The 12718-nt window shown below is 43.5% G+C and overlaps 1 protein-coding gene across 2 annotated transcripts in view; it reads right to left on the reverse strand.

The window, feature by feature from the left end:
• The window catches only part of Arhgef4 (Rho guanine nucleotide exchange factor 4), a 143144-nt gene that overhangs the window by 83930 nt on the left and 46496 nt on the right, over positions 1 to 12718 (reverse strand). For both annotated transcript variants that reach the window (XM_075980487.1, XM_075980488.1), the window contains exon 2: positions 8330 to 11866. In XM_075980487.1, coding sequence (XP_075836602.1) covers positions 8330 to 11866 — 3537 coding nt within the window. The remainder of the gene's footprint in view (positions 1 to 8329; positions 11867 to 12718) is intronic.

Below are 12718 nucleotides of genomic sequence, written 5' to 3' on the forward strand. Positions count from 1 at the left end.
AAACTAAGAAAAAGCAATCAAACAGTTGAAAGAAAAAATTCAAGACTTGAAAACCAAAATAGAGACAATAAAGAAAACAAAAACTGAGGGAATTCTGGAAATGGAAAATATGAGAAAAGGAACAGAAACCACAAATACAAGCATAAACAGTAGAATACAAGAGATGGAAGAGAGAATCTCAAGTGCTGGAGATACAATAGAGAAAATAGACTTATTGGCCAAAGAAAACATTAAATCTAAAAAAAAACCTTAACACAAATTATCCAGGAAATATGTGACAAGATGAAAAGACCAAACTTAAGAATAACAGGGATAGCCGGGCGGTGGTGGCGCACGCCTTTAATCCCAGCACTCGGGAGGCAGAGGCAGGTGGATCTCTGTGAGTTCGAGACCAGCCTGGTCTACAAGAGCTAGTTCCAGGACAGGCTCCAAAACCACAGAGAAACCCTGTCTCGAAAAAACAAAAAAAAAAAACAAAAAAAAAAACCAACAAAAAAAAAAAAGAATAACAGGGATAGAAGAAGTCCAACTCAAAAGCACAGAAAATATATTCCACAAAATCATAGAAGAAAACTTTCCTAACCTAAAGAAAGATATGCATATTAAGATACAAAAAGCTTACAGAACACCAAACAGAATGGATAAAAAAAATTCCCTCAACACCTAATAATTAAAACACTAAACACACAGAATAAAGAAAGAATATTAAGAACTACAAAGGAAAAAACAAAGTAACATATAAAGGCAAACCTATCAGAATTACAACTGACTTCTCAATAGAAACAATGAAAGCCAGAAGGTCCTGGTCAAGTATTATGCAGACACTAAGAGACCACAGATGCCAGCCCATACTACTATACCCAGCAAAACTTTCAATCACCATAGATGGACAAAACAAGATATTCCATGATAGATCAGATTTAACCAATATCTAGCCACAAATAGCCATAAACAAAGTACTAGAAGGAAAACTCTAACCCAAGGAAGTTAGCTACATCCACAAAAACACAGATAATATGATCTTACAGCAGCAAGTCCCAAAGAAGGGAAAACCATACACAATAATATCACCAACAATGCAAACTAAAATAACAGGAACTAACAATCACTGGTCATTAATATCCCTTAATATAAATGGACTCAACTCACCTATAAAAAGATACAAACAGGCTAACAGACTATATACAAAACCAGAATCCATCCTTCTGATACATGCAAGAAACACATCTCAACCTCAAGACAGACATTGCCTCTCTCAGAGTAAAGGATTGGGAAAAAATTTTGCAATCAAATGGACCTAAGAAACAAGCTGGTGTAGTTATTCTATTATCTAACAAATTAAACTTCAAACTAAAATCAAAAGATACAAAGAAAGACATTTCATATTAGTCACAGGAAAAATCCATCAAGAGGAAATCTCAATACTGAATGTCTATGCCCCAAATACAAAAGCACCCTCATGCAAAAGAAGCATTACTAAAGCTTAAGTCACACATTAAACCCCACACACTAATAGTTGGAGGTTTAAACACCACTCTCTCAGCACTGATCGGGTCTGTCAGACAAAAAAACTAACAGAGAAATAAGGGAACTAACGTGTCATGACTCAGATGGACTTAACAGACATCTATAGAACATTCCATCCAAACATAAAAGACTATATCTTCTCGTGCCTCATGGAACCTTCTCAAAAACTGACCACAAAGGTAACAAAGCAAACCTCAACAGATACAAAAGATTGGAATGACACCGTGTATATTATAGGATCACCATGGCTTAAAATTAGAATTCAACAGCAACACTAATTACAGAAAGCCCACAAACACATAGAAATTAAACAATGCTCACCTGAATCATCAATGGGTCAATGAAGAAATAAAAGAAGAATTAAAGACTTCGTAAACTTTAAAGAAAATGACCACACAACATACCCAAATTTATGGGATACAATGAAAACAGTGTTAAGGGAAAAGTTCATAGCACTAAATGCCTACATAAAAAAACTGGAAAAATATCAAATTAGTGAGTTAACAGAACATTTGAAAACTCAAGAACAAAAAGAAGCAAAGTCACCCAGGAGTACTAGACAACATAAAATAATCAAATAGAAAGCTGCAATAAACAAATAGAAACAAAGAAAACAATACAAAGAATCAATGAGACAGAGTTGGTTTTTCAAGAAAAATCAATAAAATAGGCAGACCTTTATCCAAATTAACCAAAAGGCAGAGAGAGAATATCCAAATTAACAAAATCAGAAATGAAAAGGGGGACATAACAACAGACATGGAGGAAATACAGAGAATCATCCGGTCATATTTTGAAAACCTGTACTCCACAAAATTGGAAAACTCAAAAGGAAATGGACAATTTTCTCGATAAATATCACTTACCAAAATTAAATCAAGACCAGATAAGCAAATTAAATAGACCTATAACAGCTAAAGAAATAGAAACAGTCATCAAAAGTCTTCAAACCCCCCAAAAAAAGCCCAGAGCCAGATTGTTTCAGAGCAGAATTTTACAAGATTGTCAAAGAACTAATACCAATATACTCCTCAAATTGTTCCACACCATAGAAACAGAAGGAACATTGCCAAACTCTTTATGAAGCTACAATGACCCTGATTCCCAAACCACACAAAGGCATTACTAAGAAAGAATGACAGAACAATCTTTCTCATGAACATTAATGCAAAAATACTCAATATAATACTGGCAAACCTAATCCAAGAACACATCAGAAAAGTCATTTACCATGATCAAGTCAGCTTCATCCCAAAAAAGCAGGGATGGTTCAACATACAAAAATCTGTCATTGTAATCCATCATATAAACAAACTGAAAAAAAAAACACACATGGTCATCTTATTAGATGACGAAAAAGCCTTTGACAAAACAAAACAATCCTTCATGATAAAGGTTTTGGAAAGAGCAGGGATACATGGAACACACCTAAACATAATGAAGGCAATATATAGAAAGCCAACAGCCAATATCAAACTAAATAGAGAGAAACTCCAAGTGATCCCACTGAAATCAGGGACAAGACATAGTTGTCCCACTCTCTCCATATCTATTCAATATAGTTCTTGAGGTTCTAGTGAGGGCAATAAGACAACAAAAAGAGATGGCAGTGATACAAATAGGTAAAGAAGAAGTCAAACTCTCATTATTTGTTTGGAAATCAGTATGATTATTTCTCAGAAAAGTAGGAAACAACCTTCCTCAAGACCCAGGATTACCACTTTTGGGTATATATCCAAAGGAAGGATTTTTTAAAAAAAAAAAGCAATTAGTCCCTAAAGGAGCTGTGGTTTTGTTGGAGCAGTTATGACTTCATTGGAGGAGGCGTGTGACTATAGGAGTGGCCTTTAAGGTCTCCTATGCTCACAGTATGCTCAGTGTGACACACAGTTACTTCTGCTACTTGATCAAATTGTAGACTTCTCAGCTCCTTCTCCAGCACCATGTCTGCCCACATGCCATCATGCCACCCTGCCATGACAATACCGGACTAAATCTCTAAATTATAAGTCATCCCCAATTAAATACTTTGTTTTTGTAAAGAAAAAAAACTTGTATGTCACAACTAGATGGAATGTACTCAGTACTCAAATGGAGGGTCAGTATTTAAAAACTCAGGATGGTATACATTTTAATAGGTCAAAGAGAAATCTCAAGAACATATCGATAGAGGAAAACTAACAAAACACATTCAGGTTTGAAAATAAAATTCTGAATGAACTAGGAAAAGAAGGGTGGTCCTTAACTATGACGAAGGTTATCTACAAAGCCTACATCAAGCATGGCTGTTATTGAAAAACTGGTCTCTTTGTGACTAGGGGCAAACGTTCTTGCTCCAAGCATTGTGCTTGACACAGTATTGACCCTTCTAGCCACTGAAGCAAGAAAAAGAAATAAATAAAAGAATGAATCTGTCTCCTTTTTTTGTAGAAGACATGGGATACAAATTGAATACACAGGTTGTTACATTTCTATATATCAACAATTAATATGCATAGCCCAAAATTTAAGATATAATGCCACTTATAACCACTTCAAAATTATGAAATGTGTATAAATAAAATCAAACCAAACTTTACCAAAATTGAAAACTATAAAACACTGAAATAGCAAAGAAGATCTGAATAAACGGAGACACCGTTTTATCAATTAGAAAATTCAGCATGGTAAAGACTCCAGTTATGTCCCAATTCACACACTGCTTAATTCCATTCCTATCACAGCCTGAGCAAAGCCATTTGTAAGTAAGAGTTTCTAAACTTTATATGGAAATGCAAAGAAACTAGAATAAAACTATTTTGAGAAAAAGAAAGTGATCAGTTAATTTAACTAGTTTTTTAAACATTATTCAACAACATTCATTAGGACACGGTGGAACTGGGGACATGATGAACACAGATCAATGCAACTGATTATGACTGGCGCCCCATACACACTATTCAAGACCTGTTGCTAATGTTGCAAGCATTTCAGTGCTGGAGCAACTAACTGCCTACAGACAGAGAAATAAACTTCTTCCTAAATCTCACACCTTAACAAATTTTTTTCAAAATACAGAAATGAGTATGGAGGTTAATTCAGAAACTCAAAATAGCTCTATCTACTGTGGGGCAATGGTCTTGTACCCTGTAAAGACTTGTCACTTATATTGGTTTAATAAAACACTGATCGGCCAGTAGCCAGGCAGAAAGTATAGGTGGGGTAACCAGAATAGAAGAATTCTGGGAAGAGGGAAGGCTCAGTCTGTAATCACCACCCAGATGTAGAGGAGGCAAGATGAGAAAGCCTCACTGATGAAAGATACCAAGCCACGTGGACAACACAGACAAAAATTATGGGTTAATTTAAGATGTAAGAGTTAGTTAAAATATGCCTAAGCTATTGGTCAGTGTTGTAATTAATATAGTTTTGTGCATTATTCTGGTCTGGGCAGCCAGGAAATGAACAAACAGTCTCCATTTACATTTATTCTACCAGACTCAAAAGATTCCAAGTAAACATACCACAGAGATACCTCTACATCAATGTTTATTGACACACTCTTCACAAAAGTTAAATTAGGGACCAAACTGTGTCCTTCAACCAAGGACTGGATAAAGAAAATGTGGTCTGCAGGCACAATGGAATTAAATCAGTACAGACAAAAGTTACATATGTTCTTTCCTGTGGGATCTAGATTTTATATAAGTTTATAAAATCACATATAAGGAGATGACATGAAGATAGACATGAAGCTGTTTAGAGGATGGTGGGACTAATGGGAGGGAGACAAGGGAAAGGGGGCGAGCAGGACAAGGATGGTGCAACATCCTCAATGTACATTATGTACTTGTATGAAGGCTGTGCTATGTAATCCAGGACAATAAAATACAAAAATAAAAATCAATGATAAATCCCAATGTGAGAATGGAAAGAAGCACAGGAAACCAACCCTTGGAGGTCTCAGGTCTAAGCATCCTTAGATATTACACTAAGAACATGACCTATTTTACGTGATTGCCCTAAAACCTAAAGTTGGACTGCCTCAAAATGAAAAGGTTTTGTCTGCGCCTCCCCCCCAGCTTGCTTTTTTTTTTAAATACATGTTTAATTAACATAGAATTACATCACTTTCCCCTTTCCTTGAGAAGGTCTGCATGTATGAGATCCGGTTAGGAAGAACACATGACCAACTGCAGACAGAGAGAACAGTTGAAAAAATCACATAATAGGCTTGAATAAATAATAGCATTTTAGAAACTCAACTGTATGAACAACAACAATGCAACTGGAAAATGGTCAAAACACATGCAGAGATATTTTACTAAAGAAACTGTAGCTGGATGTGGTGCACGCCTTTAATCTCAGCACTTGAGAAGCAGAGGCAGGCAGATCTCTGTGAGTTCAAGGCCAGCCTGGTCTACAGAGTGAGTTCCAGAATAACCACCACTACACAGAGAAGCCCTGTCTCCAAAAGCAAAGCAAAACAGCAACAAAAAGAAGGTAGATGTATGGTAAATAAGAGAGGTTCTAATGACAGATACATTAAGATCAAAACAAAACACTATGGCACGTGGACTACCATGGCATGTTTATTACGATGGCAGTTTCACACACTGACAAGGGCAGGGATCACAGCATTTCTCACTGATTGATGGTGATCCTGTGAAATGACACAGCCCCTCTGTCAGGTCGCACAGGCAGGGAACATGCCTCTCTGAAAACATGGCTTCCAGGCCTTAACTCCAGAAGATGACAAGCAGCGCAAAGCAACACACAACTTCACCACCCCGGGCCCAGAGGCAGGATGACCACAGTCATGTGGAGTAAGTCACACACTGTCTAATTCAATCATTCCTCCTCCAGATGTCCCTTATCTAGAAATGCCACTGGAACCCTCCAAACACCTGACTCAGTCGGGAACCACAAAACATGCTGTCTTTCATTCTAGCCTGATGGTTGCCTGACCCTGGACCCACTTCCTATAGCACAACGACCCCTCCCCCCTTCCCTCACAAGGGACCTTCAAGCTTTTCCTCAGTCCCTCTCCGCCTATCTGCACGGCCATAGCAAACCTCTTGTCTGCAGGATGATCAGATCCCAGGTCTCTCAAGGCCTGTTGCTATCCTCCAAAACCCGCCACCCAACAGTTTGGCAGCTCTTCTTTTCAACTGTGTGTGGGTATATGCATCTATGTATATATGAATGCATATTCATGTGTACACATATATGTGAATACATGAGAAGGGTTGAGTACAAGAAGTCAATCTCAAAAAAGTAACATTTTTGAAATTTAACCATAGACTAGTGCTTGAAAGGAGTTCATATCCAGGTTACGAGGATATGAGCATAAAGGAGGTTAGCCCAAGGGCAAGGAGTTTGTGTCTTGGTTATGATAGTCATTACATGGCTCTGTCCACGGTATGCAACAGAAGCTGTTGAGATATACACTGATCGTCCCTCATGTGAAACCAAACATCCATAAAGATACAAAGCCTGAAAGATTTTGAGTCCTGATACTGCATCTCAAATGGAAAATTCTGTAGCTGGCCTCAGGCAGTCCCAGCACAAAGGGGCACCAAAGACACTGAATGAATGACCTCCAGGCGGTGTGAGCCGGCCAGGACACCAGCGAGTTCTGTGCTTACGATTCATTTTATTTGTACTTATGTGTATTTACACACATCCTTGCAGGTACCCGTGGAGGGCAGCAGAGGGCTTTGGATCCCCCAGAGCTGGAGTTATAGGGGGTTGTGAACCTCTTGAGGGCGCTGGGAACTGACACCATGGGTCTCATTGCAAGAGCAGCAAGTGCTCTTAACCTCTGCAACATCTCACTGACCCAGCTTTGAATTTAAACTTGGGTGCCATCCTCAAGTTGTCTCATTTGTGTGTATGGCCATATTCTAGAACTACAAAACAATTGAAACTTGACATACTTATTGTATTCTCACTGTTGAGTTTTGAGCCTTATTTGTGTCGTTGGGTATTGTTCTGCTGTTGGACACACAAGTTGCAAATGAGGGGTTTAAACCACCTCCCAGATCGGGTTCTCTGTGTTTTTCTTCTGAAGCTTTATAATGTTGTATTATATTTTGTATTCGAGATTAGTGAAGTTTCCCGACACCGTCTTATATTTTTTTTTGGTTGTGAGCCTCGCCTTTAACAGCTGAGCCAGCCCTCCAGGCCTACTAACACTGTCTTTTCATACTTCAGTTTTACTTTAAATATAATACAAGGGGTGTTAAGGATGTAGCTTAGTTGGTAGAGTGCTTGTCTACCATTCATGAAGCCTTGGGTTCATGCTCAGCACCCTGTAAAACCGGGCATGGTGGTTCATGCCTGTAAGCTTAACACTTGGAAAGTGAGGGTAGGAGAGTCGGGAGCTCAAAACTATTGTTGGCAACACAGCAAGACCATGGCCAGCCTGAGCTACATGAGACCCTGTGTCAATACAATAAGTCTAAAGGGCAGAGGAGATGGCTCAGTGTCTTGAGGCACATGCAGCCACAACTGACCCCCTGAATTCCATCCCTGAACATTGTGGAAGGAGAGAGCTGGTGGTCCTTTGATATGAAGCATGCCCTGCTCCACAGACACAGACGCACAGACACAAACACACACACACACAGATGCACACAAATAGACATACACAGACCCACACATAAACATACACACAGAGAGAGATACATACACACAGAGATACATATGCACTAAATAAATACATACATTTTAAAACCATGACAACACTAATCCATGGGAACATCCCTCCACTTGCCTTAAGAGGTAAAGAAAGAGTTGTTGCCATCAACAGCTCACTTACCTCGCTCCCAGGAAGGTCCCTGGGGAAGGGTGCTGTGCCCAGGCCGTGGTGACACTGGCACACACTTGCCCTGTCTTCCTTCTGGCCGTTCTGGTGGAGTGTTTGCAGGGAAAGTAAGAGGCTTGCCCTGGCCTTGCCCTTGGGCCGGTCTGAGTCCTCTGAACATGTGTTAGCGTCCCTGTAGCTTCTAAGAGAGACCATGGAGGCTGCACTAGTCCGGCCCCCAAGGCAGAGATCCACCCTCTGAGCCCCAGGCATGGGACTCGTGGGCTTGGGGCTTGTGGGTCTGCAGGGCATGCCTTGGTTTTCATAGGCCAAATGGCAGGCAGAGCTGCAGGGGCGTGTACCACCAATGCCAGTGTGCTGGGCTCGAGGGCTGGTGGGGGAAGTCAGCCAGGGCGGCTCTGGGAAGATCCCAGAAGAGAGGTACCTCCTGCTTTCCTGGGTAGCAGTGCGTTTTATGGTTGGTTCACTTTTCCTCCGGTATTCCGGAGAAGCCAGACAGCTGGAAGGCGGAGTTGCAGGAGACTGTAAGGGTGTCCAGGACTCCACACACACGCGGCTGTCCGTGCTAACTGTCCACTCTTCACGGTTGCCTCTGGTTGCTGGTGGGGAAGAGCGGAGGAGTTCCGGAAAGTCTGGTCCCGGAACACCACTCCCTAAAGAGGGCCGTTTGGATCCTTCCACATCCTTGCTTCTCAGAAATGTACGCCAGGAACTCTGGCCTCGTCTGCGCTTCTCTTTCTCACCTTTGACAGAGCCAGCATTTGTTTTCTCTGTGGCTTTGGCCTCAAAAAAATTGGTAAACGTCTTATGGGCTAAGGCCAGCCTTGCCCTGATCTTGCTTTCTGTTTTTAGTCTCTTGATGTTGCCGTTTTCTGGGGAAGGTCCTTCGCCACCGAGGTCCCCTAGTGTCCCCTCTTGAATCTCTTGCTGTGCACCAACAGAATGGGTCTCCAGAGACCTGCTCTGGTGCACGTGGTGGTGCATAGGCGGCTCCACCTGGCAGGCTGCAAACCATGGACTCTGGGGCACACCTTCCTCGGGGCTGGGGCAAGCCAGGTTCAGGCCCTCTGAGGTCAAGACCTGGCTGCAGAGTATGTCCCCTCTGGGGCTCTCCCCAGACCAGGACCCTTCAGTCCTTAAAGGGGTCATCTGGAGAAAGGCAGGGTGCTGCTCTGACTCATGTGCAACCCGCTGAAGCTGGCTGCAAAGTCCCTGGAACTGCTGCGTTGTGACTTGGGCGGGAGCCAGGACTCCTGAATGGGGGACCTCTATTTCACCAACCCATGCACTGGAGACTTCTGCATCCTCCCCAACGTCTGTAGTACGCTCTCCTTGTCTGAGTTCTGGGCTGGGTGACTTCTGGCTCTCCTCGGGATGGATGCCCAAGCCAGAGTGTACACACTCAGACTCCAGGCACGAGGTTTCCCCAAGCTGCTTCTCCTCCAGAGTATCTTCTGAGCTCAGGGTGTCATCTGAAGCAGCCCTGGGGACCAGAGCTCTCATAAACTCTATGCCTTGGGCCAGCAGCTGAGGAGCGCCATCATCCGGCCCTGCTGCCGGGCATCCTTGCAGTTCATGCTCACTGCTGTACATAGGCTCATAAGCTGTGGTGCCTGTACCTTGTGGAGACTGAGGTCTTTCCTCCGGGAAATCACGGAACTGTGATTCTAGACGACAGTGGGCCTTCCTTGTGGAAGTCTGTTTGCGTTCTTGCTTGACTGCTATCATAATGAGTTTGCAGCTGTGCTTACAGGCCCCACGTACTTTGGGTACCTGGTGCTGGCCAGAAGTGAAAGGCTCCCTGCCATCCCTGGTTCCCTGCGCACACTCATCCCCAAGGTGGCAGTAAGTTCTTTCGACTGTTGGGAAATCCAAAAGACTCTGCAACGCATTTCCCCTGCATTGGGGGTCTAGAACCGCTGCCTCTTCTGCCGCATCTGAAGCATCAATTACGCTTGATCGCAGGGTGCTCTTTGGGGTGTAGGTGCTATCATTCACTTCTGGGGAAACCACGAGCCTTTTGTTCCACACGGCTATCTCACCGTGGCTGCAGCAATGTGGGAAGGGGAAGGCCCTATCAGGCGGCTTTCTCTCCTCATTGAGAACACACTTTGATGAGTAGGTCTTGGTCTGGTTTCCTGGCTTGGCAAGGATGTTTTGCAGGCACCTTTGTTTACCGATAGCATCACCAGGGTGCACACCTTCAGGCTCCACAAGGCTGCTTTCTGGGCTGTGTCCTGGCTTGCATTCAGCTGGTCCAGGCACTTCCTCTTGGCTGCCAAGCTCCAGCAGTTCTGAAGTAAGGTGGGAAGGGTCTGGGCATGACCTAGAAGCCTGTTCTACCTGGTTTTCCAGTGGGAGACCTACACAGGGTGTGTCTTGAGATGCCCTTTTAAAGCTACAGTCACTCAGCTTGTGCTCACCCTGCGAAGGAGGAGCCCTGCTTGGAGCAGTGGATGGTGAATAAGACAACGGGGTGGGCCCAGGGGAGAGGGTGTTAGGAATTATAGGGTGACTGGGTTCTAGTTCTGTTCCTTCCCTTAGGTAGGGCTCAAATGTTACACATTTCCACTTCAAAGGCTCCTTAAGGCAAGCCAAAGGAAATGCTGCTATAGAATGAGCCCTAGCCAGAGTCTTCTCGCGCTGGCAGAGGTATCTTTGGGGTGTCTTACCATCAGCACCAAGATTTTCTGGGACACTATTATGACACTTGGTGTCCACGAGACAAAGTGTGCCCAGTCGTGGCTGGCAGGCAACATTCAAGCAGGAATGAGCCCAGAGTACATCTGCGCCCACTGTGGGCCTGGGGGCAGGCCCCTTCTTTGTCCTGATCCACAGAGGGAATTCATTGTCCTGCAGGCCTATATGAGGTTGCTCTGCTGCCCCAGCCCGGCTGTGGATGTGTGGCCAGCTCTGACCGAGTTTACAGTGTTCCAGAAAGCAGGGCCAGACCACGGGGACATCCAGATAGCCCCTAGACCTGGCCTTTTGCAGCCGGGGACCGCTGCTGTTGGTGGTGGCACTCTGTAAGAAGGACTCTGCCACTGGCACTGACTTCCCCACCAAGCCGGTCACACAGTCACAGAGACTTTCTTCATTCCGCTTTCCAGCTGCCGCAGCCGCTGGCGTGTGCAGTCTACTTTGGTGAGAAGCTTCCTTTAAGCCTGAGAGCAAATCCAGGTCTTCCTCTGTCTGGAGCACTTCAACACAAGCCAAATGCTGTCCTTGAGGAAATCTACCCACTGAGCCATCGGGGCACCCCCAGCCTGTTTCTCTATCTGCAGAGAGGCCACGTGGAGAGCTGCAGAGTCCACCTGTGAGGTCACCAGGCAGGGACTCCGCGTCAGAAGCACTCTCAAAGGGGTCTGTTTTTGTGTCTGATCGACTTTCACTCTTGTGGGACAGTGTCTCAAAATCCTCAGGGTCTACTTCCTGGCGCCATTCCTGTTCCTCGGAGTCTGCAGGGGGTGGGTGGAATTGATTATCTTCACTCTCACCTTCCCCTGGAGGGGGTGCATCCGACTCTGGAGTCTAGAAGGACAAAGGAGAAGAATCAGAGAAAAGTCTCCAGGACCTCAGCGCACATACTTACACCATCATGCATGCCTTTATCTGAAGGAAGTAGCCTTCATCATTTCCCGAATAGCCCCGGCAAGGAAGGGAAGCATTAACACAGAAAACAAGCATGCAGGGCTGAGGAGATGGCTCAGTGAGCAGAGCCTGCCATGCAAGTCTGACAACCCCCTAGTTCAGATCTCTGGGACCAATATAAAAGCCAGGCAAAATAGCTCAAACCTGTAAACCCAGCACGCCTATGACAAGGTGGGTGGCAGAGGCAGGAGAATATCTAGAAGCTCAAAGACTAGCTAGCTTGGTGTAGCCAGCAGTGAATAAGAGAGACCTGGTCTCAAGGTAGAAATTGAGGACTGAAACCCAAGGTTGTTCCCTGACTTCCTAATGCTTACTGTGATACATACACATACCCTACCCCCAAACATGAGCACACAAATCCATAAACATGAACAATCACTGTGCACACACACACACACACACACATAATACTACCATATAAATATAAACATGAACATATACAAACACACACATACACACATGTATCTCTCACATACATATACTCGTGCATACACACATTCATATACACATAAACATGAATATAGAAATACATAAACATAATCTATCACACGTATACACATACTAATGCATACCCACTCCTATACTCACACATACACACAAAGATGAAAAAAGAAAAGGTAAACAAGGAACAAAGCCAAACCTGAACAATGAGGAGAAAATGTCATACAAGTTAAAACAAAACCACCAAAAGACCCAACAGGCCATGGGAGCATTCTCAGTTTAAGTAAGCGT

This window comes from Microtus pennsylvanicus, chromosome 7 (genome assembly GCF_037038515.1).
Source record: "Microtus pennsylvanicus isolate mMicPen1 chromosome 7, mMicPen1.hap1, whole genome shotgun sequence".
NCBI classification, from domain to species: Eukaryota; Metazoa; Chordata; class Mammalia; order Rodentia; family Cricetidae; genus Microtus; species Microtus pennsylvanicus.